Source organism: Salvelinus alpinus, chromosome 7 (assembly GCF_045679555.1).
Source record: "Salvelinus alpinus chromosome 7, SLU_Salpinus.1, whole genome shotgun sequence".
Lineage (NCBI taxonomy): Eukaryota > Metazoa > Chordata > Actinopteri > Salmoniformes > Salmonidae > Salvelinus > Salvelinus alpinus.
In genome coordinates this window covers 80,525,231-80,553,148 of record NC_092092.1, presented here as the reverse complement: position 1 = coordinate 80,553,148, position 27,918 = coordinate 80,525,231, and the positions used below count along the sequence as shown (strand labels likewise).

At 45.1% G+C, this 27,918-nt stretch overlaps 1 protein-coding gene across 1 annotated transcript; it reads left to right on the top strand.

Annotated features, from left to right (window-relative positions):
• The first annotated feature begins 312 nt into the window (after positions 1 to 312).
• On the top strand, positions 313 to 27,283 carry LOC139581755 (START domain-containing protein 10-like). Its single transcript, XM_071411855.1, has 6 exons — positions 313 to 779; positions 19,575 to 19,722; positions 22,424 to 22,527; positions 23,310 to 23,427; positions 26,016 to 26,068; positions 26,578 to 27,283. The coding sequence occupies exons 1-6, from the start codon at positions 633 to 635 to the stop codon at positions 26,797 to 26,799; spliced, it is 792 nt and encodes a 263-aa protein (XP_071267956.1). The 5' UTR covers positions 313 to 632; the 3' UTR covers positions 26,800 to 27,283.
• The last annotated feature ends 635 nt before the right edge of the window (positions 27,284 to 27,918 follow it).

Sequence of the window (27,918 nt, the reverse complement as noted above, 5' to 3'; positions counted from 1 at the left end):
ATGAATCAAATGTGATTATAAAGTGATTACAAATGTTTTTATAGTGTTATTACAACTTTATTACAGGTTGTTGGATAAATTGCAGCGCTTTTTCACCTGCCCTCACCAGCAGACAATTAGATCAAAGAAACACAGACGGAACGGAAAAAAATCTCCTCTAGTCTACATCATAAATCATGACACCTGATCTTGTTCATCTGTCAGTCTGACTGAATACTCGCCATGTTGTCTAGGACTACCGCACCTGAAATCGGGATATCGGTAACGTGACGCCTCTATCTATTTACCGTGCTCCACCACTATGACGACGTTAGGGGGTGAGAGCGTCAGGGGACATTAGTACGAAGTAGGTGCACCTGCTGAAAGTAAGTGCCAGTATCAACAGAACTCCGGACAAAAGTCCTCGTCAATTAGTCATAGCTCTACCATTAAATTCGCTTCTACTTGTTATTGGGAATTCAACTGAATTTCCCCTGGAAAGCACTTTGTGCTGACATCTACCATCACCATCAAACTCAGCATTGCAGTGGGAGTTAACAGAGATAAAGGAAGAAGGGGATTACCACTTTCTCTGTCTGTCGTCAATCTCCTACTGATATATTTGAACCACATCACAAGTAGGGTACAGGAAGATGCCCGTTCAGATTCCAGACGATACAGACTTTACCTCTTTCAAGGAACAATGTGAAAACCACGAAGGATGGACCGCGCGCTACAACAAGGGAAGCGTGACGGTGTGGTGCAGGGATGAAGAGTGTAAAACTATCCAGAAACTAAAGGCAAGTATGTCGCTACTACAGCATCCTTCTGATAGGTCTGGTGCAGTGCTTAAAGGGAAAGCACTGCACTGCGGAGAGGAGAGAAGACTGGAAGTGTGGAACTTGAGGTTTCCAAGAGAAACCCGACTACTGTAGCGCTTCTTAAGATGACAAAATATGATAATAACTGAACAGGTTCTAATCTAATGTGTGGAATCATAATGATACTTTAACCTAGTGTTTAAATCAACATAATCATCAATTAATACTGTATACAGCCTTATTCATGATATTGTGTCCAGAGTAGACTAGAGTAGCTAGACTTGAGATGTAGGTTTACCTTTGTGAAAATACCATGGCATTCAGTAATGACTAGGTAGGTCATTAATTACACCAGGGTTTAGGCTTTGTAATGCACTGGTGACTGTTAACATAGTCAACCATGAGTTATTATAATGTGTGCTGGTCTCTTAACCATATTAGTGGCACATAATGACAAATACTGTCAGTGTCCCTCCATCACTTGGGATGCATCTCAATAGTCTACAGTAGACTTAGAGACCCCTGGGGCATTCTATTACCCATACTGCTGTGTTTGAGACCCCTGTAGCATTCTATTACCCATACTGCTGTGTTTGAGACCCCTGTAGCATTCTATTACCCATACTGCTGTGTTTGAGACCCCTGTAGCATTCTATTACCCATACTGCTGTGTTTGAGACCCCTGTAGCATTCTATTACCCATACTGCTGTGTTTGAGACCCCTGTAGCATTCTATTACCCATACTGCTGTGTTTCTCTTCTGTCCCCCCCCCCCCCCTTAGACACCCCTGGAGCATTCTATTACCCATACTGCTGTGTTTCTCTTCTGTCCCCCCCCCCTTAGAGTCCCCTGTAGCATTCCATTACCCATACTGCTGTGTTTCTCTTCTGTCCCCCCCCCCTTAGACACCCCTGGAGCATTCTATTACCCATACTGCTGTGTTTCTCTTCTGTCCTCCCCCTAGAGACCCCTGGAGCATTCCATTACCCATACTGCTGTGTTTCTCTTCTGTCCTCCCCCTTAGAGACCCCTGGAGCATTCCATTACCCATACTGCTGTGTTTCTCTTCTGTCCTCCCCCTTAGAGACCCCTGTAGCATTCCATTACCCATACTGCTGTGTTTCTCTTCTGTCCTCCCCCTAGAGACCCCTGTAGCATTCTATTACCCATACTGCTGTGTTTCTCTTCTGCCCCCCCCCCCCCCTTAGAGACCCCTGAAGCATTCTATTACCCATACTGCTGTGTTTCTCTTCTGTCCTCCCCCTAGAGACCCCTGGAGCATTCTATTACCCATACTGCTGTGTTTCTCTTCTGCCCCCCCCCCCCCTTAGAGACCCCTGGAGCATTCCATTACCCATACTGCTGTGTTTCTCTTCTGTCCCCCCCCCCTTAGACACCCCTGGAGCATTCTATTACCCATACTGCTGTGTTTCTCTTCTGTCCTCCCCCTAGAGACCCCTGGGGCATTCCATTACCCATACTGCTGTGTCTGCTCTAATACTCTCTCTCCTATACTGTAACACTCACTAGATAAATAACTGCAGAGGTTCCTCATCTTGCAGCAAATGCTTGTTGATACGAGAGCGTTTATTCAGTCTGAGTTTTATGTCTCATTGGGTGTTTAGTGAATAGGGCTATATATATATATAAATATATATATATATAAATGAGAGAGAGAGAGAGACACAGAGACACATAGAGAGAGAGAGAGACACACAGAGAGAGAGAGACACACAGAGAGAGAGAGACAGAGTGAGAGAGAGAGACAGAGTGAGACAGAGAGACAGAGTGAGAGAGAGAGACACAGAGAGAGAGAGAAAATACAAAGTTATTAGCAGGAGAGCTTCCTCTCATTTATGATCGTTTAGGACAGCAACATTATGCAGTGAAATGTTGCTCTCCTTTACCAAGAATTCAGAGGTTTCCCAAAACATAGCCTACTCATGTCCTAGAATCCTCATCAGTTCCAGAGGATGAATTCATATTTCATGGAAGGTTTGGGATTGCATCAATGGATAGGAATTCAGGTGGCTCCTAATTCTGCACTAGAGTATAGCAGGGTAGCAGTATAGCATGGCAGTATTATAGCAGTATAGCGGTATAGTAGCAGAGCATGGTAGTAGTATAGTATTATAGCAGTGTGGTATAGTAGTATAGCAGGGTAGTTGTATAGCAGGATAGCGGTATAGTAGCAGAGCATGGTAGTAGTATAGCAGTATGGTATAGCAGTATGGTATAGCGGTATAGTAGCAGAGCATGATAGTAGTATAGCAGTATGGTATAGTAGTATAGCAGGATATTTGTATAGTAGGATAGTTGTATAGCAGGGTGGTGGTATAGTATAGTGGGGTAGTAGTATAGTAGCATAGTATAGTAGGGTAATATTGTACAGTAGTATAGCAGTAGAATAGTATAGAAGGGTAGTAGTATAGTAGCATAGCAGGGTGGTGGTATAGTATAGCGGGGCAGTAGTATAGTAGCATAGTATAGTAGTATAGCAGGGTAGCAGTATAGCAGCGCGCTAGTATAGTAGTATTGCTGTAGTACAGTATGGTATAGTATAGCAGTATTGTAGTATAGTATAGCAGTATATTAAAGCGGTATAGTAGTATAGCAGTATAGCGGCACAGTATAGTAGTATAGCAGTGTAGTATCAAATCAAATTTTATTTGTCACATACACATGGTTAGCAGATGTTAATGCGAGTGTAGCGAAATTCTTGTGTTTCTAGTTCCGACCATGCAGTAATATCTAACAAGTAATCTAACCTAACAATTTCACAACAACTACCTAATACACACAAGTGTAAAGGAATGAATAAGAATATGTACATAAAAATATATGAATGAGTGATGACCGAACGGCATAGGCAAGATAGTATAGCAGCATAGTAGTATAGTATAGCAGTATTGGGTTTGTGTCGTGGGGGATGTCTTCATGGGCTAAACTCTGCCTGTTCTCAGAGTAGTAAGTTGGTGGTTGAAGATATCCTTCTAGTGGTATGAGGGCTGTGCCTTGGCAAAGTGAGTGGGGTTATATCCTGCCTGTTTGGCCCTGTCCAGGGGTATCGTCGGACAGGGCCACAGTGTCTCCCGACCCCTCCTGTCTCAGCCTCCAGTATTTATGCTGCAATAGTTTGTGTCGGGGGGCTAGGGCCAGTCTGTTATATCTGGAGTATTTCTCCTGTCTTATCCGGTGTCCTGTGTGAATTTAAGTATTCTCCCTCTCTTTCTCGCTCTCTTTCTCGGAGGTCCTGAGCCCTAGGACGATGCCTCAGGACTACCTGGCTTGATGACTCCTTGCTGTCCCCAGTCCACCTGGTCATGCTGCTGCTCTAGTTTCAACTGTTCTGCCTGCGGCTATGGAACCCTGACCTGTTTACTGGACGTGCTACCTTGTCCCGGACCTGCTGTTTTCGTCTCTCTCTCTACCGCACCTGCTGTTTCTAACGGCTATGAAAAGCCAACAGACATTTACTCCTGAGGTGCTGACCTGTTGCACCCTCGACAACTTCCGGCGCCGAACAGGATGGCTGCCTCGCTTCGCGTTCCTTGGAAAATATGCAGTATTTTGTTTTTCTATGTGTTATTTCTTACATTGGTACCCCGGGTGATCTTAAGTTTCATTACATACAGCCGGGAGGAACTACTGAATATACGATTAACGTCAACTAACCACCCTTCCTACCAGGAATATGACTTTCCCGAAACGGATCCAGTGTCTTGCCTTCCACCCAATACAATGGACCTGATCCCAGCCGGCGAAGCTACACGACGCCGAAAAAGGGGCAAACGTAGCGGTCTCCTGGTCAGGCTTCGGAGACGAGCACATCGCGCTCCACTCCCTAGCATACTACTCGCCAATGTCCAGTCTCTTGAGAATAAGGTCGATGAAATCCGAGCACGGGTAACATTCGAGAGAGACATCAGGGATTGCAACGTGCTCTGCTTCACGGAAACATGGCTAACTGAAAAGACGCTAACGGAGTCGGTGCAGCCAGCTGGTTTCTTCACGCATCGCGCAGACAGAAACATACATCTTTCTGGTAAGAAGAGGGGCGGGGGGGTATGCCTCATGATTAACGAGACGTGGTGTGACCATCATAACAACACTCAGGAACTAAAGTCATTCTGTTCACCTGATCTAGAACTCCTCACAATCAAATGTAGACCGCATTATCTACCAAGGGAATTCACTTCGGTCATAATCACAGCCGTATATATTCCCCCCCAAGCAGACACATCGATGGCCCTGAACGAACTCTATCTGACTCTCTGTAAACTGGAAACCACACACCCTGAGGCTGCATTCATCGTAGCTGGGGATTTTAACAAGGCTAATCTAAAAACAAAACTCCCTAAATTCTATCAGCACATCGATTGTCCGACCAGGGCTGGCAGAACTCTGGACCATTGTTATACTAACTTCCGCGACGCATATAAGGCCCTCCCCCGCCCTCCTTTCGGAAAAGCTGACCACGACTCCATTTTGTTGATTCCAGCCTACAAACAGAAATTAAAACTACAAGCTCCCGCGCTCAGGTCTGTTCAACGCTGGTCCGACCAATCTGAATCCACGCTTCAAGACTGCTTTGATCACGCGGATTGGAATATGTTCCGCACGGCGTCCAACAACAACAATGATGAATATGCAGATTCGGTGAGCGAGTTCATTAGGAAGTGCATTGACGATGTCGTACCCAGAGCAACGATTAAAACATTCCCAAACCAGAAACCGTGGATTAACGGCAGCATTCGCGTGAAACTGAAAGCGCGAACCACTGCTTTTAACCAGGGCAAGGTGACCGGAAACATGACCGAATACACACAGTGTAGCTATTCTCTCCGCAAGGCTATCAAACAGGCTAAGTCCCAGTACAGAGACAAAATTGAATCGCAATTCAACAGCTCAGACACAAGGGGTATGTGGCAGGGTCTACAGTCTATCACGGATTACAAAAAGAAAAGCAGCCCCGTCGCGGATCAGGATGTCTTGCTCCCAGACAGGCTAAATACCTTTTTTGCCCGCTTTGAGGATAATACAGTGCCACTGACACGGCCCACTACCAAAACCTGCGGGCTCTCCTTCACTGCAGCCGAGGTGAGTAAAACATTTAAACGTGTTAACCCTCGCAAGGCTGCAGGCCCAGACGGCATTCCCAGCCGCGTCCTCAGAGCATGCGCAGACCAGCTGGCTGGTGTGTTTACGGACATATTCAATCAATCCTTAGCCCAGTCTGCTGTTCCCACATGCTTCAAGAGGGCCACCATTGTTCCTGTTCCCAAGAAAGCTAAGGTAACTGAGCTAAACGACTACCGCCCCGTAGCACTCACTTCCGTCATCATGAAGTGCTTTGAGAGACTAGTCAAGGACCATATCACCTCCACCCTACCGGACACCCTAGACCCACTCCAATTTGCTTACCGACCCAATAGGTCCACAGACGACGCAATCGCAACCACACTGCACACTGCCCTAACCCATCTGGACAAGAGGAATACCTATGTGAGAATGCTGTTCATCGACTACAGCTCAGCATTTAACACCATAGTACCCTCCAAACTCGTCATCAAGCTCGAGACCCTGGGCCTCGACCCCGCCCTGTGCAACTGGGTCCTGGACTTCCTGACGGGCCGCCCCCAGGTGGTGAGGGTAGGTAACAACATCTCCACCCCGCTGATCCTCAACACTGGGGCCCCACAAGGGTGCGTTCTGAGCCCTCTCCTGTACTCCCTGTTCACCCACGACTGCGTGGCCATGCACGCCTCCAACTCAATCATCAAGTTTGCGGACGACACTACAGTGGTAGGCTTGATTACCAACAACGACGAGACGGCCTACAGGGAGGAGGTGAGGGCCCTCGGAGTGTGGTGTCAGGAAAATAACCTCACACTCAACGTCAACAAAACAAAGGAGATGATTGTGGACTTCAGGAAACAGCAGAGGGAGCTCCCCCCTATCCACATCGACGGGTCAGTAGTGGAGAAGGTGGAAAGTTTTAAGTTCCTCGGTGTACACATCACGGACAAACTGAATTGGTCCACCCACACAGACAGCGTTGTGAAGAAGGCGCAGCAGCGCCTCTTCAACCTCAGGAGGCTGAAGAAATTCGGCTTGTCACCAAAAGCACTCACAAACTTCTACAGATGCACAATCGAGAGCATCCTGTCGGGCTGTATCACCGCCTGGTACGGCAACTGCTCCGCACACAACCGTAAGGCTCTCCAGAGGGTAGTGAGGTCGGCAGAACGCATCACCCGGGGCAAACTACCTGCCCTCCAGGACACCTACACCACCCGATGTCACAGGAAGGCCATAAAGATCATCAAGGACAACAACCACCCAAGCCACTACCTGTTCACCCCGCTATCATCCAGAAGGCGAGGTCAGTACAGGTGCATCCAAGCAGGGACCGAGAGACTGAAAAACAGCTTCTATCTCAAGGCCATCAGACTGTTAAACAGCCACCACTAACATTTAGCGGCCGCTGCCAACAAACTGACTCAGCTCCAGCCACCTTAAAAATGGGAATTGATGGAAATTATGTAAAAATGCACCACCAGCCACTTTAAACAATGCCACCTAATATAATGTTTACATACCCTACATTACACATCTCTTATGTATATGTATATACTGTACTCTATATCATCTACTGCATCTTGCCATCTTATGTAATACATGGACCACTAGCCACTTTAAACTATGCCACTTTATGTTTACATACCCTACAGTACTCATCTCATAGGTATATACCGTACTCTATACCATCTACTGCACCTTGCCTATGCCGTCTGTACCATCACTCATTCATATATCTTTATGTACATATTCTTTATCCCTTTACACTTGCGTGTATAAGGTAGTAGTTGCGGAATTGTTAGGTTAGATTACTTGTTGTTATTACTGCATTGTCGGAACTAGAAGCACAAGCATTTCGCTACACTCGCATTAACATCTGCTAACCATGTGTATGTGACTAATAAATTTGATTTGATTTGATTTGACAACCACTGTGATTATTATTAGTTGACCATGCTGGTCATCTATGAACATGTGAACATCTTGGCCATGTTCTGTTATAATCTCCACCCGGCACAGCCAGAACAGGACTGGCCACCCCTTGGAGCCTGGTTCCTCTCTCGGTTTCTTCCTAGGTTCCTGCCTTTCTAGGGAGTTTTTCCTAGCCACCGTGCTTCTACATCTGCATTGCTTGCTGTTTGGGGTTTTAGGCTGGGTATCTGTACAGCACGTTGTGACATCGGCTGATGTAAAAAGGGCTTTATAAATACATTTGATTGATTGATTAGAATAGTAGTGTAGTTGAATAGCAGGGTAGAATTATAGCAGTATACAAGGGTAGTAGTATAGCAGGGTAGCAGCATAGTACTATAGCAGGGTAGTAGTATAGTGGCATAGTAGCACGACAGTACATCAGGGTAGCAGTATTGTGGTATAGTAGTATAGTATGGTATAGCAGTATAGTATGGTAGCATAGCAGTATAGCAGTATATCAGGGTAGCAGTATAGCAGGGTAGCAGTATAGCAGGGTAGTAGTATAGCAGGGAGTAGTATAGCAGGGTAGAAGTATAGCAGGGTAGAGGGGTAGTAGTATATCAGGGTGGTAGTATAGCAGGGTAGTAGTATAGCAGGGAGTAGTATAGCAGTGTAGAAGTATAGCAGGGTAGAAGTATAGCAGGGTAGTAGTATAGCAGTGTAGAAGTATAGCAGGGTAGTAGTATAGCAGTGTAGAAGTATAGCAGGGTAGTAGTATAGTAGTATAGCGGGATAGTAGTATAGCAGGGTAGTAGTATAGCAGGGTAGAAGTATAGCAGGGTAGAGGGGTAGTAGTATAGCAGGGTAGTGGTATAGCAGGGTAGTAGTATAGCAGGGTAGTAGTATGGCAGTATAGTAGTGTAGCAGGGTAGTGGTATAGCAGGGTAGTAGTATAGCAGGGTAGTGGTATAGCAGGGTAGTAGTATAGCAGGGTAGTAGTATAGCAGGGTAGTACTACAGCAGTATAGCAGGGTAGTAGTATAGCAGGGTAGTAGTATAGCAGGGTAGTAGTATAGCAGGGTAGTAGTACAGCAGTATAGCAGGGTAGTAGTATAGCAGGGTAGTAGTATAGCAGGGTAGTAGTATAGCAGGGTACTAGTATGGCAGTATAGTAGTACGGCAGTATAGCAGGGTAGTTGTATAGTACTATAGCAGGGCATCAGTATAGCAGGGTAGCATTATAGCAGGGTAGAATTATAGCAGGGTAGCAGTAGAGCAGGGTAGAAATATAGCAGTATAGCAGGGTAGTAGTATAGCAGGGTAGTATTATAGCAGGGTAGTGGTATAGCAGTATAGCAGGGTAGTAGTATAGCAGGGTAGTAGTATAGCAGTATAGTAGTTTAGCAGGGTAGTAGTATAGCAGGGTAGTAGTATAGCAGGGTAATAATATAGCAGGGTAGTAGTATGGCAGTATAGCAGGGTAGAATTATAGCAGGGTAGTGGTATAGTATTATAGCAGGGTAGAATTATAGCAGGGTAGTGGTATAGCAGTATAGCAGGGTAGTATTATAGCAGGGTAGTGGTATAGTATTATAGCAGGGTAGAATTATAGCAGGGTAGTGGTATAGTAGTATAGCAGGGTAGTGGTATAGTAGTATAGCAGGGTAGTACTATAGCAGGGTAGTAGTATGGCAGTATAGCAGTATAGCAGGGTAGATTTACAGCAGGGTAGAAATATAGCAGGGTAGCAATATAGCAGGGTAGCAGGGTAGTAGTATAGCATGCTAGTACTATATCAGTATAGCAGGTTAGCATTATAGCAGGGTAGCAGTATAGCAGGGTAGTAGTATAGCAGGGTAGCAATATAGCAGTATAGCCTATGTAGATGCATACTGTAACAAAGTAGGGTCTAAACAAGTCATTCAGAAACAGAACCCTCAACACACTAGACGACATTACGGCCCACTTGTCTGTGAAGACTAGGTGATCTGTCCATGCCTCTGTAGAAGCCAGCTGTACTGTAGTCCTAGGTAAGACTAGGTGATCTGTCCATGCCTCTGTAGAAGCCAGCTGTACTGTAGTCCTAGGTAAGACTAGGTGATCTGTCCATGCCTCTGTAGAAGCCAGCTGTTCTGTAGTCCTAGGTAAGACTAGGTGATCTGTCCATGCCTCTGTAGAAGCCAGCTGTACTGTAGTCCTAGGTAAGACTAGGTGATCTGTCCATGCCTCTGTAGAAGCCAGCTGTACTGTAGTCCTAGGTAAGACTAGGTGATCTGTCCATGCCTCTGTAGAAGCCAGCTGTACTGTAGTCCTAGGTAAGACTAGGTGATCTGTCCATGCCTCTGTAGAAGCCAGCTGTACTGTAGTCCTAGGTAAGACTAGGTGATCTGTCCATGCCTCTGTAGAAGCCAGCTGTTCTGTAGTCCTAGGTAAGACTAGGTGATCTGTCCATGCCTCTGTAGAAGCCAGCTGTTCTGTAGTCCTAGGTAAGACTAGGTGATCTGTCCATGCCTCTGTAGAAGCCAGCTGTTCTGTAGTCCTAGGTAAGACTAGGTGATCTGTCCATGCCTCTGTAGAAGCCAGCTGTACTGTAGTCCTAGGTAAGACTAGGTGATCTGTCCATGCCTCTGTAGAAGCCAGCTGTACTGTAGTCCTAGGTAAGACTAGGTGATCTGTCCATGCCTCTGTAGAAGCCAGCTGTACTGTAGTCCTAGGTAAGACTAGGTGATCTGTCCATGCCTCTGTAGAAGCCAGCTGTACTGTAGTCCTAGGTAAGACTAGGTGATCTGTCCATGCCTCTGTAGAAGCCAGCTGTTCTGTAGTCCTAGGTAAGACTAGGTGATCTGTCCATGCCTCTGTAGAAGCCAGCTGTTCTGTAGTCCTAGGTAAGACTAGGTGATCTGTCCATGCCTCTGTAGAAGCCAGCTGTTCTGTAGTCCTAGGTAAGACTAGGTGATCTGTCCATGCCTCTGTAGAAGCCAGCTGTACTGTAGTCCTAGGTAAGACTAGGTGATCTGTCCATGCCTCTGTAGAAGCCAGCTGTACTGTAGTCCTAGGTAAGACTAGGTGATCTGTCCATGCCTCTGTAGAAGCCAGCTGTACTGTAGTCCTAGGTAAGACTAGGTGATCTGTCCATGCCTCTGTAGAAGCCAGCTGTACTGTAGTCCTAGGTAAGACTAGGTGATCTGTCCATGCCTCTGTAGAAGCCAGCTGTACTGTAGTCCTAGGTAAGACTAGGTGATCTGTCCATGCCTCTGTAGAAGCCAGCTGTTCTGTAGTCCTAGGTAAGACTAGGTGATCTGTCCATGCCTCTGTAGAAGCCAGCTGTACTGTAGTCCTAGGTAAGACTAGGTGATCTGTCCATGCCTCTGTAGAAGCCAGCTGTACTGTAGTCCTAGGTAAGACTAGGTGATCTGTCCATGCCTCTGTAGAAGCCAGCTGTACTGTAGTCCTAGGTAAGACTAGGTGATCTGTCCATGCCTCTGTAGAAGCCAGCTGTACTGTAGTCCTAGGTAAGACTAGGTGATCTGTCCATGCCTCTGTAGAAGCCAGCTGTACTGTAGTCCTAGGTAAGACTAGGTGATCTGTCCATGCCTCTGTAGAAGCCAGCTGTTCTGTAGTCCTAGGTAAGACTAGGTGATCTGTCCATGCCTCTGTAGAAGCCAGCTGTACTGTAGTCCTAGGTAAGACTAGGTGATCTGTCCATGCCTCTGTAGAAGCCAGCTGTACTGTAGTCCTAGGTAAGACTAGGTGATCTGTCCATGCCTCTGTAGAAGCCAGCTGTACTGTAGTCCTAGGTAAGACTAGGTGATCTGTCCATGCCTCTGTAGAAGCCAGCTGTACTGTAGTCCTAGGTAAGACTAGGTGATCTGTCCATGCCTCTGTAGAAGCCAGCTGTACTGTAGTCCTAGGTAAGACTAGGTGATCTGTCCATGCCTCTGTAGAAGCCAGCTGTACTGTAGTCCTAGGTAAGACTAGGTGATCTGTCCATGCCTCTGTAGAAGCCAGCTGTACTGTAGTCCTAGGTAAGACTAGGTGATCTGTCCATGCCTCTGTAGAAGCCAGCTGTACTGTAGTCCTAGGTAAGACTAGGTGATCTGTCCATGCCTCTGTAGAAGCCAGCTGTACTGTAGTCCTAGGTAAGACTAGGTGATCTGTCCATGCCTCTGTAGAAGCCAGCTGTACTGTAGTCCTAGGTAAGACTAGGTGATCTGTCCATGCCTCTGTAGAAGCCAGCTGTACTGTAGTCCTAGGTAAGACTAGGTGATCTGTCCATGCCTCTGTAGAAGCCAGCTGTACTGTAGTCCTAGGTAAGACTAGGTGATCTGTCCATGCCTCTGTAGAAGCCAGCTGTACTGTAGTCCTAGGTAAGACTAGGTGATCTGTCCATGCCTCTGTAGAAGCCAGCTGTACTGTAGTCCTAGGTAAGACTAGGTGATCTGTCCATGCCTCTGTAGAAGCCAGCTGTACTGTAGTCCTAGGTAAGACTAGGTGATCTGTCCATGCCTCTGTAGAAGCCAGCTGTACTGTAGTCCTAGGTAAGACTAGGTGATCTGTCCATGCCTCTGTAGAAGCCAGCTGTACTGTAGTCCTAGGTAAGACTAGGTGATCTGTCCATGCCTCTGTAGAAGCCAGCTGTTCTGTAGTCCTAGGTAAGACTAGGTGATCTGTCCATGCCTCTGTAGAAGCCAGCTGTACTGTAGTCCTAGGTAAGACTAGGTGATCTGTCCATGCCTCTGTAGAAGCCAGCTGTACTGTAGTCCTAGGTAAGACTAGGTGATCTGTCCATGCCTCTGTAGAAGCCAGCTGTTCTGTAGTCCTAGGTAAGACTAGGTGATCTGTCCATGCCTCTGTAGAAGCCAGCTGTACTGTAGTCCTAGGTAAGACTAGGTGATCTGTCCATGCCTCTGTAGAAGCCAGCTGTACTGTAGTCCTAGGTAAGACTAGGTGATCTGTCCATGCCTCTGTAGAAGCCAGCTGTACTGTAGTCCTAGGTAAGACTAGGTGATCTGTCCATGCCTCTGTAGAAGCCAGCTGTACTGTAGTCCTAGGTAAGACTAGGTGATCTGTCCATGCCTCTGTAGAAGCCAGCTGTTCTGTAGTCCTAGGTAAGACTAGGTGATCTGTCCATGCCTCTGTAGAAGCCAGCTGTTCTGTAGTCCTAGGTAAGACTAAATGTATTTATAAAGCCCTTTTTACATCAGTAGATGTCACAAAGTGCTGTACAGAAACCCAGCCTAAAACCCCAAACAGTAAGCAATGCAGGTGTAGAAGCACGGTGGCTAGGAAAAACTCCCTAGAAAGGAAGGAACCTAGGAAGAAACCTAGAGAGGAACCAGGCACTGAGAGGTGTGCCGGGTGGAGATCATAAGAGACCTGGCCATTAAGGTCAGATTGTTGAGGGTGCAACAGGTCAGTATGTCGTAGTAAATGTCAGTTTTCTTTTCATAGCCGAGCATTCAGAGGTCAAGACTGTGTGTGTGTGTGTGTGTGTGTGTGTGTGTGTGTGTGTGTGTGTGTGTGTGTGTGTGTGTGTGTGTGTGTGTGTGTGTGTGTGTGTGTGTGTGTGTGTGTGTGTGTGTGTGTGTGTGTGTGTGTGTGTGTGTGTGTGTGTGTGTGTGAGAGAGAGAAGGTCCGGGACAAGGTAGAATATCCGGTGAACAGGTCAGGGTTCCACCCAGACCAGGTGGACTGGGGACAGCCAGGACTCATCAGGCCAGGTAGTCCTGCGGGAGGGAGAGAGAGAATTAGAGGGAGCATAGTTAAATTCACACAGGACATTAGATAAGACAGGAGAATTACACCAGATATAACAGACTGACCCTAGCCCCCCAGCACATAGACTATTGCAGCATAGATACTGGAGGCTGCGACAGTGAGGGTCGGGGGACACTGTGGCCCCGTCCGACGATACCCCCGGATAGGGCCAACCAGGAAGGATATAACCTCAGCCACTTTGCCAAAGCACAGCCCCCACACCACTAGAGGGATATCAACAGACCCTGAGACAAGGCTGAGTATAGCCCACGAAGATCTCCTCCACCGCACGAGCCCGAGGGGGGCGCAAAACCGGACAGGAAGATCCCGTCAGTGACTCAACCCACTCAAGTGACTCACCCCTCCTAGGGACGGCATGGAAGAGCACAAGTAAGCCAGTGACTCAGCCCCCGTAATAGGGTCAGAGGCAGAGAATCCCAGTGGAGAGAGGGGAGCCGGCCAGGCAGACAGCACCTTGCCGTTCACCTTCGCGCCCCTGTGTCAGACTACACTCAATCATAGGACCTACTGAAGAGATCAGTCTTCAGTAAAGACCATTCCATAAAAATTAACTTCTATAGCAGAAATCCCTGCCTCCTACTGTTTGCTTAGAAATTCTAGGGACAATAAGGAGGCCTGAGTCTTGTGAACGTAGCGTACGTGTAGGTATGTACGGCAGGACCAAATCGGAGAGATAAGTGGGACCAAGTAAATTTTAATGTGTTGTAGGTCAGCAGTAAAACCTTGAAATCAGCCCTAGCCTTAACAGGAAGCCAGTTTAGAGAGGCACTGGAGTAATATGATCAAATGTTTGGGTTCTAGTCAAGATAGTAGATGGTCTGACCATGCCTCTGTAGACCTCTGGTTTCTCTCTGTCAGAAAGGAAAGGCAGTCTGGGTCTCTGAGGTGACGTCCACCCAGGAGACATCCTGAAAAATTAACAGTGGAAAACTGTGGTAATGGCTAGCAGCTAGTAATGAGGAAACCTGATTCCCCCCTGCTGCCAGGCCAAGAGGGTAGCAGCCCTTACTGAAGGAACTCCAGCTGACCCGGTTGGGAACCCAGATGGTGTAAATAAAGAGGGAAAAAGAAGAAACGGTGTAGGAATGATGGATTGTTTAGAAGGATAAATGAGAGAATAATTTTCGACACCCAGCACACACGTCAACATAACAGGAGATGATGACTGGATAGACCTCTCTTTATAATGCATGAATCTTTCCGGGGCAGTGATGCACTTCTCGGCTCCTGAATAATAGAACATAGAGTTAGGTATTGACGACATTCCATTCAGAGGGACCTGACCTAAGGAGGCAACCCAGGCAGTGGAAATGAGGAGTGACTAAGCCTTCTGTTGCAGCCAGGCCTGGACCGAGGTTGGACAGGGGGGGGGGGATGTGATGGTGAATTATTAACTCAACGTTAGCTATCTACTGATTGAGTTACATGGAGCCGTTTGGTACGTTGACCCGACGCACAATATCTGATCGTGTTGCACCTGGCATGCTATATACAGTACTGTAGTCCCTACACACTGATCAACTAAAGTTATCCTGTAAGTTTTAGAATGGAAGGAAGTGGAATGCTTATTCCGGGCTAGGCCCAACCCCTCTTTACAATATTCCTATCCTGTACTTTATACCCCTATGACAATGGGTCACATTGAATTGAATGCATCATCTCTTTGTCCTGTAGTTTCCACATTCATCTTGAATCCTGTCTTTTCGTAACTCTTTAGTCACAAAGAGTCCAGTATTTGATCTGCCATATTGTTGTTACAGAAGCCAAATGACCAATGTTCCCCCACTGAAGATAACTGATTAGAATAAAGCTCATTGATCACAGAAGAGTCAAAATAAACATATTTACTACAGCTATGGAGAGCACCAGGAAAGTAAACTAAGTTGTGCATTATAATGCATTATACACAGCTAATAAGGTGTTATACGTGTGCTTATAATGCTTGATGAAGAGGGTATCCATTGGAAGTGTTAAGGGAAACTCCTGTTGCAGCCTCATGGCTGAATACAAACACTAAACTTCTGACCACCGACACCTCTCCTAGTCCTTCCTTCCTCTCCCAAACACAAACACAAGGAAAGGCTTGGGGCCGCCAACATTAGAAAAGATCTGATCAAATAAGATAAGGTACATTTATCTTGGACATAACAACACTCAAACACAAACAGAAGGAAAGGCTTGAAGGCCCCCAGCTATCCCATGATCCCATCCCACCCTGCTGCTGTGGCCCCCAGCTATCCCATTGTCCTATCCCACTCTGCTGCTGTGGCCCCCAGCTATCCCATGATCCTATCCCACTCTGCTGCTGTGGCCCCCAGCTATCCCATTATCCTATCCCACTCTGCTGCTGTGGCCCCCAGCTATCCCATTGTCCTATCCCACTCTGCTGCTGTGGCCCCCAGCTATCCCATGATCCTATCCCACCCTGCTGCTGTGGCCCCCAGCTATCCCATTATCCCATCCCACCCTGCTGCTGTGGCCCCCAGCTATCCCATGATCCTATCCCACTCTGCTGCTGTGGCCCCCAGCTATCCCATTATCCCATCCCACTCTGCTGCTGTGGCCCCCAGCTATCCCATTATCCCATCCCACTCTGCTGCTGTGGCCCCCAGCTATCCCATTATCCCATCCCACTCTGCTGCTGTGGCCCCCAGCTATCCCATTAGCCCATCCCACCCTGCTGCTGTGGCCCCCAGCTATCCCATTATCCTATCCCACTCTGCTGCTGTGGCCCCCAGCTATCCCATGATCCTATCCCACTCTGCTGCTGTGGCCCCCAGCTATCCCATTATCCTATCCCACTCTGCTGCTGTGGCCCCCAGCTATCCCATTGTCCCATCACACTCTGCTGCTGTGGTCCCCAGCTATCCCATTATCCTATCCACTCTGCTGCTGTGGCCCCCAGCTATCCCATCCCACCCTGCTGCTGTGGCCCCCAGCTATCCCATTATCCTATCCCACTCTGCTGCTGTGGCCCCCAGCTATCCCATCCCACCCTGCTGCTGTGGTCCCCAGCTATCCCATTATCCCATCCCACTCTGCTGCTGTGGCCCCCAGCTATCCCATGATCCCATCCCACTCTGCTGCTGCTGCCCCCAGCTATCCCATGATCCTATCCCACCCCGCTGCTGTGGCCCCCAGCTATCCCATTATCCTATCCCACTCTGCTGCTGTGGCCCCCAGCTATCCCATTATCCTATCCCACTCTGCTGCTGTGGCCCCCAGCTATCCCATTATCCTATCCCACTCTGCTGCTGTGGCCCCCAGCTATCCCATTATCCTATCCCACTCTACTGCCATGGCCCCCAGCTATCCCATTATCCTATCCCACTCTACTGCCGTGGCCCCCAGCTATCCCATTATCCTATCCCACTCTACTGCCGTGGCCCCCAGCTATCCCATTATCCTATCCCACTCTACTGCCGTGGCCCCCAGCTATCCCATTATCCTATCCCACTCTGCTGCTGTGGCCCCCAGCTATCCCATCCCACCCTGCTGCCGTGGCCCCCAGCTATCCCATGATCCTATTCCACTCTGCTGCTGTGATGCAGGCAGAATGGTATAATCATCAGCCACTGATGCATCAGAGATATGGTGGAAATCCATTTATTTGCTTGTTTACATTGTAATATAATACACTGTGCTTGGCTTGTAGCTAGGTCTACTGGAAACTGATGTACACTACACTGGATGGAGTTTAATATGATGTACACTACACTGGGTGGAGTTTAACATGATGTACACTACACTGGGTGGAGTTTAACATGATGTACACTACACTGGGTGGAGTTTAACATGATGTACACTACACTGGATAGAGTTTAACATGATGTACACTACACTGGATGGAGTTTAACATGATGTACACTACACTGGATAGAGTTTAATATGATGTACACTACACTGGATAGAGTTTAATATGATGTACACTACACTGGATGGAGTTTAACATGATGTACACTACACTGGGTGGAGTTTAACATGATGTACACTACACTGGATGGAGTTTAACATGATGTACACTACACTGGGTGGAGTTTAATATGATGTACACTACACTGGGTGGAGTTTAACATGATGTACACTACACTGGATGGAGTTTAACATGATGTACACTACACTGGATAGAGTTTAATATGATGTACACTACACTGGATGGAGTTTAATATGATGTACACTACACTGGATGGAGTTTAATATGATGTACACTACACTGGATGGAGTTTAACATGATGTACACTACACTGGATGGAGTTTAACATGAAGTACACTACACTGGATGGAGTTTAACATGATGTACACTACACTGGATGGAGTTTAACATGATGTACACTACACTGGATGGAGTTTAACATGATGTACACTACACTGGATAGAGTTTAATATGATGTACACTACACTGGATGGAGTTTAACATGATGTACACTACACTGGATGGAGTTTAACATGATGTACACTACACTGGATGGAGTTTAACATGATGTACACTATACTGGATAGAGTTTAATATGATGTACACTACACTGGATGGAGTTTAACATGATGTACACTACACTGGATGGAGTTTAACATGATGTACACTACACTGGATAGAGTTTAATATGATGTACACTACACTGGATGGAGTTTAACATGATGTACACTACACTGGATGGAGTTTAACATGATGTACACTACACTGGATGGAGTTTAACATGATGTACACTATACTGGATAGAGTTTAATATGATGTACACTACACTGGATGGAGTTTAACATGATGTACACTACACTGGATGGAGTTTAACATGATGTACACTACACTGGATAGAGTTTAATATGATGTACACTACACTGGATGGAGTTTAACATGATGTACACTACACTGGATAGAGTTTAATATGATGTACACTACACTGGATGGAGTTTAACATGATGTACACTACACTGGATGGAGTTTAATATGATGTACACTACACTGGATGGAGTTTAACATTATGTACACTACACTGGATAGAGTTTAATATGATGTACACTACACTGGATGGAGTTTAATATGATGTACACTACACTGGATGGAGTTTAACATGATGTACACTACACTGGATAGAGTTTAATATGATGTACACTACACTGGATAGAGTTTAATATGATGTACACTACACTGGATGGAGTTTAATATGATGTACACTACACTGGATGGAGTTTAATATGATGTACACTACACTGGATGGAGTTTAATATGATGTACACTACACTGGATGGAGTTTAACATTATGTACACTACACTGGATAGAGTTTAATATGATGTACACTACACTGGATGGAGTTTAACATGATGTACACTACACTGGATGGAGTTTAATATGATGTACACTACACTGGATGGAGTTTAATATGATGTACACTATCATGGAAACAGAGCGCATTAAGATGGTTGTAATCTTACGTAATATCTCCAAGGAAACACTTCATATAGTTTATTATTAATTCAACTAATATATCTCATATTGTAAATTAATACATTTAGGTAGGTTCTGGTATATTCCGTTGGTTCCATGTGGTCACGCAGATATTACAGCAATATAATATATTCGGCTTCCTCAACTTATAATGTTGTTGTTGTTATGGTGGTGTACTGTACCCTATTCTCACCTGGTTTTCTAAACAGTGTAATGATTTCTATAAAACACGGACTGATCAATGGGCAACATTCCAAATAACAAGGTGTTAACATCAACCCTTCTGGAAGAGAGACTCTAGCATCTTTTGTGTCAGATCTCTTGTTTACTTCATTGATACTAAAGACAGTTGCAGCTTCAGAGATCGCAGTCCAGGGAAGTGGAATCAGTCCCATGTTATTCACAGCTAACCCAGTCCTATGTAACTACACAGTAATAACTGTAGTGGCAACAAAGTCGGTACGTACTCATTTCTATGTAGTTAACGTGGTAACAGGGTTTATCGGTATAGGTTATTACATAATTGTATTTCTCAATTTTTGTGTCTTATTGTTTCAGATGAGGATAGTGTGCAAGGACGTGACTGCTGAGACCCTTTACGACGTCCTTCATGACACCAGCTACCGGAAGAAATGGGACGGCAACATGATCGACACCCACGATATCGGCAGACTTACTGTCAACGCAGATGTAGGATATTACTCCTGTGAGTTAGTGTCAGATGTAGGATATTACTCCTGTGAGTTAGTGTCAGATGTTGGATATTACTCCTGTGAGTTAGTGTCAGATGTAGGATATTACTCCTGTGAGTTAGTGTCAGATGTAGGATATTACTCCTGTGAGTTAGTCTCAGATGTAGGATATTACTCCTGTGAGTTAGTGTCAGATGTAGGATATTACTCCTGTGAGTTAGTCTCAGATGTAGGATATTACTCCTGTGAGTTAGTGTCAGATGTAGGATATTACTCCTGTGAGTTAGTGTCAGATGTTGGATATTACTCCTGTGAGTTAGTGTCAGATGTAGGATATTACTCCTGTGAGTTAGTGTCAGATGTAGGATATTACTCCTGTGAGTTAGTCTCAGATGTAGGATATTACTCCTGTGAGTTAGTGTCAGATGTAGGATATTACTCCTGTGAGTTAGTCTCAGATGTAGGATATTACTCCTGTGAGTTAGTCTCAGATGTTGGATATTACTCCTGTGAGTTAGTGTCAGATGTAGGATATTACTCCTGTGAGTTAGTCTCAGATGTAGGATATTACTCCTGTGAGTTAGTCTCAGATGTTGGATATTACTCCTGTGAGTTAGTGTCAGATGTAGGATATTACTCCTGTGAGTTAGTCTCAGATGTAGGATATTACTCCTGTGAGTTAGTGTCAGATGTTGGATATTACTCCTGTGAGTTAGTGTCACATTGTTTACTGATGATAAGCCTCCTGGTATTGAATCAGTATTCATGAGGCAGTGTGAGTCAATGTGCCAGTCAGTGCAAGTCAATATGCCAGTCAGTGTGAGTCAATGTGCCAGTCAGTGTGAGTCAATGTGAGTCAATATACCAGTCAATGTGAGTCAATGTGCCAGTCAGTGTGAGTCAATGTGCCGGTCAGTGTGAGTCAATGTGCCGGTCAGTGTGAGTCAATGTGCCAGTCAGTGTGAGTCAATATGCTAGTCAGTGTGAGTCAATGTGAGTCAATGTGCCAGTCAGTGTGAGTCAAAATGCAAGTCAGTGTGAGTCAATATGCCAGTCAGTGTGAGTCAATATGCCAGTCAGTGTGAGTCAATGTGCCAGTCAGTGTGAGTCAATGTGCCAGTCAGTGTGAGTCAATATGCCAGTCAGTGTGAGTCAATGTGCCGGTCAATGTGAGTCAATGTGAGTCAAAATGCCAGTCAGTGTGAGTCAAAATGCAAGTCAGTGTGAGTCAATATGCCAGTCAGTGTGAGTCAATATGCCAGTCAGTGCGAGTCAATATGCCAGTCAGTGTGAGTCAATGTGCCAGTCAGTGTGAGTCAATCTGCCAGTCAGTGTGAGTCAATATGCCAGTCAGTGCCAGTCAGTGTGAGTCAATGTGCCGGTCAATGTGAGTCAATGTGAGTCAAAATGCCAGTCAGTGTGAGTCAAAATGCCAGTCAGTGTGAGTCAATATGCCAGTCAGTGTGAGTCAATGTGCCAGTCAGTGAGTCAATGTGCCAGTCAGTGTGAGTCAATGTGCCAGTCAGTGAGTCAATGTGCCAGTCAGTGTGAGTCAATGTGCCAGTCAGTGAGTCAATGTGCCAGTCAGTGTGAGTCAATGTGCCAGTCAGTGTGAGTCAATGTGCCAGTCAGTGTGAGTCAATGTGCCAGTCAGTGTGAGTCAATGTTCCAGTCAGTGTGAGTCAATGTGCCAGTCAGTGTGAGTCAATGTGCCAGTCAGTGTGAGTCAATGTGCCAGTCAGTGTGAGTCAATGTGCCAGTCAGTGTGAGTCAATATGCCAGTCAGTGCCAGTCAGTGTGAGTCAATGTGCCGGTCAATGTGAGTCAATGTGAGTCAAAATGCCAGTCAGTGTGAGTCAATATGCCAGTCAGTGTGAGTCAATGTGCCAGTCAGTGTGAGTCAATGTGCCAGTCAGTGAGTCAATGTGCCAGTCAGTGTGAGTCAATGTGCAAGTCAGTGTGAGTCAATGTGCCAGTCAGTGTGAGTCAATGTGCCAGTCAGTGTGAGTCAATGTGCCAGTCAGTGTGAGTCAATGTGCCAGTCAGTGTGAGTCAATGTGCCAGTCAGTGTGAGTCAATGTGCCAGTCAGTGTGAGTCAATATGCCAGTCAGTGCGAGTCAATATGCCAGTCAGTGCGAGTCAATATGCCAGTCAGTGTGAGTCAATGTGCCGGTCAATGTGAGTCAATATGCCAGTCAGTGTGAGTCAATGTGCCAGTCAGTGTGAGTCAATGTGCCAGTCAGTGTGAGTCAATGTGCCAGTCAGTGTGAGTCAATGTGCCAGTCAGTGTGAGTCAATGTGCCGGTCAGTGTGAGTCAATGTGCCAGTCAGTGTGAGTCAATGTGCCAGTCAGTGTGAGTCAATATGCCAGTCAGTGTGAGTCAATGTGCCGGTCAGTGTGAGTCAATGTGCCGGTCAGTGTGAGTCAATGTGCCGGTCAGTGTGAGTCAATGTGCCGGTATGATTCAACAGATGTAGTAGACTAAAGAATATTTCTCAAAGTGAAAGGGGTTTCTATGACTAGGCCTACTGTAACCACATGTTGCAGATGAAAGGTACAGCAATCTAATCCGGCATAGAAATAGACTGAATAGACTGGGTTGTGAGGCAGTTCATCACTGAGAATCATTGAGAACTAGACTGCTACAATATGTGGACATTTGGACTCATTGAAACATCTTCCACTGAAGTCATGTTGTCATTGTGTTTTGTAGGGAAGTGCCCGAGCCCCCTGAAGAACAGGGACTTTGTTACCATGAGATCATGGCTTCCTCTGGGCAACGACTACCTGATCATCAACTACTCTGTCAAACACCCGGTATGTACCTTTATCTACACACAATGATGGATGGCTCGGAATACTGCACAATGAAAAACACAACCAGCACTCACAAAACACAATGTTGGATGGCTCGGAATACTGCACAATGGAAAACACAACCAGCACTCACAAAACACAATGTTGGATGGCTCGGCATACTGCACAATGAAAAACACAACCAGCACTCACAAAACACAGTGTTTTAAAAAAATCAGCTGTCACAATGGACGAGTGGCCCGTCGTCGTTTTCATACAAGTAGGATTACTTTTGTGCTACAACACCCAAAGATGAATTTACTTCTCTAAAGTTGAGCATGTCTTCTAGTGAATGTTGTACAATAGACAGATGCTATTAGTGCTGTTTGTCAGACTCAGTAAGAAAGCCTTGCCCTGTCTACTGTTGAAGTTGGGTCAACATCTCTTCATGCTTCTGTTGTGAAGTTTGGGTTGAAGTCTGGGTTGAAGTCTGGGTTGAAGTCTGGGTTGAAGTCTGGGTTGAAGTCTGGGTTGAAGTCTGGGTTGAAGTCTGGGTTGAAGTCTGGGTTGAAGTCTGGGTTGAAGTCTGGGTTGAAGTCTGGGTTAAAGTCTGGGTTGAAGTCTGGGTTGAAGTCTGGGTTGAAGTCTGGGTTGAAGTCTGGGTTGAAGTCTGGTTTGAAGTCTGGGTTGTTTAACAAACAAAAAACCTCTAAACATAATATGAACAGCTGACTGGTTAATAAAAAATAAAAAAAGGTAATTCATTAATGAATAATACTTTGATTTGATTGGTCTTATTTCAGCAATATCCGCCCAAGAAGGACTACGTGAGAGCGGTGTCTCTGCTGACAGGCTACCTGATTCAGTCCAACGGAGCCAGCTCCTCCACTCTCTATTACCTAACGCAGGTCGATCCCAAAGGTAAACCTTTGTAACCAGTTATATACAGTACTGTACATTCTAAATGATTTACATAACATCATGTTTCGGTGTTTACAGTACAGCTCTAGGCTGGTCAACACCAGATCTGGATACAGTGCATCGCTGTCATAGGGTGCTATGAGAAGACTGCTCTGTCTGTTTGTGTACGTAACACCATTCCTGTTAGCTGAAACTCCCCTAGCTTCACTCCACACTGAGAGAGTCCTGTTGAAATACCTCTGTGTACACAGACACAGGTCTTAGGGAGGAATCGGGCGAAGATCAAACGCAACAAGATTACGTTTCATAAGTCACTTTTTGAAACCTATTAGGCCAATGATGTGACCTGTGGCATATCCTTCCTATCCAAGATATTTAAGGTGCTTTTAACGACCGTGTTTTAAAGAAGGCCATTACTGACCCGAAAGCTTAACCATTAAATGCTGACATTGCATCTGATTAAAGTGTGGAGAGACCGTTTCACTATAGTATACAGTGTGTCTTCTCTTGCACCTTTTGTAAACCCAATGTCAGGGTGCAGCAGAACACCACATTGTCTACAACTACTCTGTGTGCTCCATTGTAATTTAACAACAGTCTAGCCTAATTTCTGTCCTTGAGTGTGAAGAGACTGTGTGTGTGTGTGTGTGTGTGCGTGCGTGCGTCCTTACTGTAAACCAGGGGTCCTGCATGAACTATATCTACTGTATACTGTCCTTACTGTAAACCAGGGGTCCTACATGAACTATATCTACTGTATACTGTCCTTACTGTAAACCAGGGGTCCTGCATGAACTATATCTACTGTATACTGTCCTTACTGTAAACCAGGGGTCCTGCATGAACTATATATACTGTATACTGTATACTGTCCTTACTGTAAACGTGTCATTTCAACGTGTAAAGGTGTCATGTAGGAACTATATCAAGACTTATGTACTGTATATTGTAAACCAGGGGTCGCACAGGAACTACTGTATAGCAACACTTCTGTTCTGTATACTGTAAACCAGGGGTCCTGCAGGAACGATATCAACAGGAAGCAAGCAGTGTGTTTTATTAAAGAGAGAAAAACACCTTTTTCATAGGCCTGCCTAATAGAAATACTTTTGCTCTATTGTATTGGTGTTCAACTTTCATCAGGGTTCTCACAAGGTGCTTGGCACTCTGAAATTCAAGTACTGGAATCAGACATTTTCTCAAGTTGGTACTTTAAAAGTATTTGAATTAAAATGAGAGGAGAAGAGATAATGATCAAATATTTTTATGAAAAAGATTATAAAAATATATTGGTCTTGCGAATTAATTTCCAGGTAGACTACCGAGTTTTATTTCCTGACGTTTTGTGCTGTGGTTGCCAGGCGTGGTGGTTGCCAGGCGAGCTCGCTCATTCCACCCACACTGCCACTCAGCCAAGCAGGTACAGAACTGGCTGATTAGGGCACGTCAGGCGTCACATTGATAGCTAAAATCCAGGGAAAATGTAGATTCAAGCCTGCCTTTCGTGTTTATGGAACATTTCAGTGATTTTTTTAAAATTTCAATTCATGAAAACATGACCCTGAGGAAGGCACGGTGATGCCGAAACGTTGGTAAATACCCATTAAATTGCTGGGAGTTTATACATGGAGGGTGCAACTTTCTTTATTGTGATAGTTTATTCGCCATTAGTCAGCACCTCCACACAAACAATTTTTTTCTGGGTGTGCGCCAGCTCATGTTTTTGAAAACATGGGACCAACACTTTACATGCGTTGCGTTTTATATTTTTGTTCAGTATAGTTTACCCACCATCCCGCTTTTACCACTACATCACTGGACCCAACCAACCCACACAGTGTATGTTGCAAAAAATGCGTCAGACTTTGACATTGCGAACATGGGTGAATCGGCCCTGAAGAGCCACATGATGGGGGGGGGGGGAAGACACAACGCTAATGCTGGCGCCAGTTCTACATTATATTACTTGTTCTCTGCAACAACCTCCAGAGCTGTTTTGCCAATCGCCTCGTTGACAGGTCGCCCGCGATATTCCCGTTTTATCAAGCGGCAGCCGTGCTCCTGCCGTTCTGGTGGCCGTTCATGTGCTGTTTTCCTCTCACAGCCCACCTGCCCTTCTCCCGCCTGGCGACACTCAGAGTTGCCAGTCGGAAGCAGGACGTTTTTAGCTATTAATTAGTAGATTCCCCATTGCCCAATAAAAACACAGTCATTCAGCTGGAATTGTGTAGTAATGTGAATAGGGAATGTTGGTTCACCAGTAGGCATGTCCCAAAACTCTGCTCATCACTACTCAAATTACAAAATCATCAGTACTGACTTACCACTTATGTAGTAAATAAGTAGTAAAACAACGTATTATTGAGTAGAATTTGTAAGGTAGTGATGAATACTAGGTGGGGGTTTTTTTTCATGAGGTTTTGGCGATATACTGCCATCGGGTGGCAACTAGAAACAATTGCATTATAAGAACTATTTACAAATTGATAGTCCTTGAAAATAAGTATTAGTGCTTGAAAAAGTACTTGAAATTTGACTTGCCACTGTCTGTACAGAAGCCTTTTTCATGTTTTTTGTTTGAACTGCAGGTTCCCTTCCAAAGTGGGTGGTGAATAGAGCTTCTCAGTTCGTAGCACCAAAGGTAATAGTATATTATTATTATTAATATTATTATTATTATCAATCTGTCTTGGTAATGTGCTATCTTGAAACCCGAGAAATAGAGAGAGTGTGCCTAACAAAGCACAAGGGTGGCCTATATTATTGAATACCTCTGTCTCCATCTAATGGTTTCAGGAAGTTTATGCACTTCCCAAAGATGTTTTGATTCCAAAATCACTATCAAGAATACCATGAAAGATAATACCATGGCGTTATAACTGTTTATTACACATTTATAAACTATTTATAAACGAATCAAAAGGTTTCTAGATCGAATCCCTGAGCTGACAAGGTAAATATCTGTCCTTCTGCCCCTGAACAAGACAGTTAGCCCACTGTTCCCCGGTAGGCCGTCATTGTAAATAAGAATTTTGTTCTTTACTTAACTAGGCAAGTCAGGTAAGGTTAAATAAAAAAGGCTTATCTGAGAGGCTAACTTAACTAACACATTCATTTAAAATCTGAATATTTGTGCTCCTTCCCCCCTAGGCCATGAAGAAGATCTACAAGGCCTGTCAGAAGTATCCAGAGTGGAAGAGGAAGCACAACCCTAACCTGAAGCCCTGGATTTATCCCGAGCAGAACACCTTACCGTGTATTAACGTGGCTGACCTCGTACTACAGAGAGCCGACTCACTGGAGAACATTGATGAGAGTCGCCTGACGGAGGAGAAACAAGCACAACGTCACAGCGATGACGAAGAGACCTAGTCTGAGTGAAGACACTGTTTGTATATAATTGTGTGGCTGTGTTTAAAATAGCACCCTATTCCCTATATAAGTGTATTACATTTGTGCAGGGGCCCATAAGGCTCTGGTCAAAAGAAGTGAACTATATAGGAAATAGGGTGCAATTTGGGACACACACTCTGTGTTGGGTTTGGTGTGTGTGTGTTTCCGTGTGAGTGTGTGTGTGTGTGTGTGTGTGTGTACAGTACAAATAATGTACATGTATGATTTACTATAATTTGGATCTGCAACTTTTGTCTTGTTGCATTTAGTTGGTAATTGATCTATAACTTATTGAATCAGAGGGGTTTAACAGGGTATTTTCATATAGAAAAAAAATGGACAACGTATACACGGTGCTATCCTTCAATTAAATGGTATAATATCGAATTTATGATAATACTGTAAAAATGTGTCTATTTCAAAACAAATTTCAAGATAATATTTAAATAGTTCAAGAGCCTAACATGTTTTTTTCATATTCATGTTTGATTTGACTCCAGCTGTCATTTGAAGTGTTATACAATAGCCATTGCCGATAGAGAAGATAGCCTATCATGCAGCCTACTTACTATACAGTATATTTCCGGGTATCTAGTGCCTCCCAGTGGCATTAATACGTTATAACATTTCCTCATCGCCCAGTGTTTGGAAAGTGTTTCCCGAACTCGGTGCACGTTTTGGTTTTTGTCCCTAGCGCTACACAGCTGATTCAAATAATCAACTAATCATCAAGCATTGATCGTTTGATTCACCTGTGTCGTGCTAGGGGCAAAAACCAAAACGTGCACCGAGTTCGGGAAACACTGGGTTTAGAACAATGGAATGTTGTCAGTTTGTTAGGAAGTGAATTAACATAATGCACCAAGACAAGTGTGCTTTTGTACAGTGTGGTCCACTGAGGCTACTAATGACAGTCACAGGGGAGGAGAGATGGCAGCATAACAATGCCTGAGTGAATACAAAACTCCTGTAAGAATCATTATAATCAGTCATAATCTGTTATAGCTTGTTATAACCGTAGGGGTCATGAAACGTGTTTAGCTGTTAAAAGGTCATTACCTCAGTTATACGTTGGTCTTGCCTGTCCTGACTGAATAT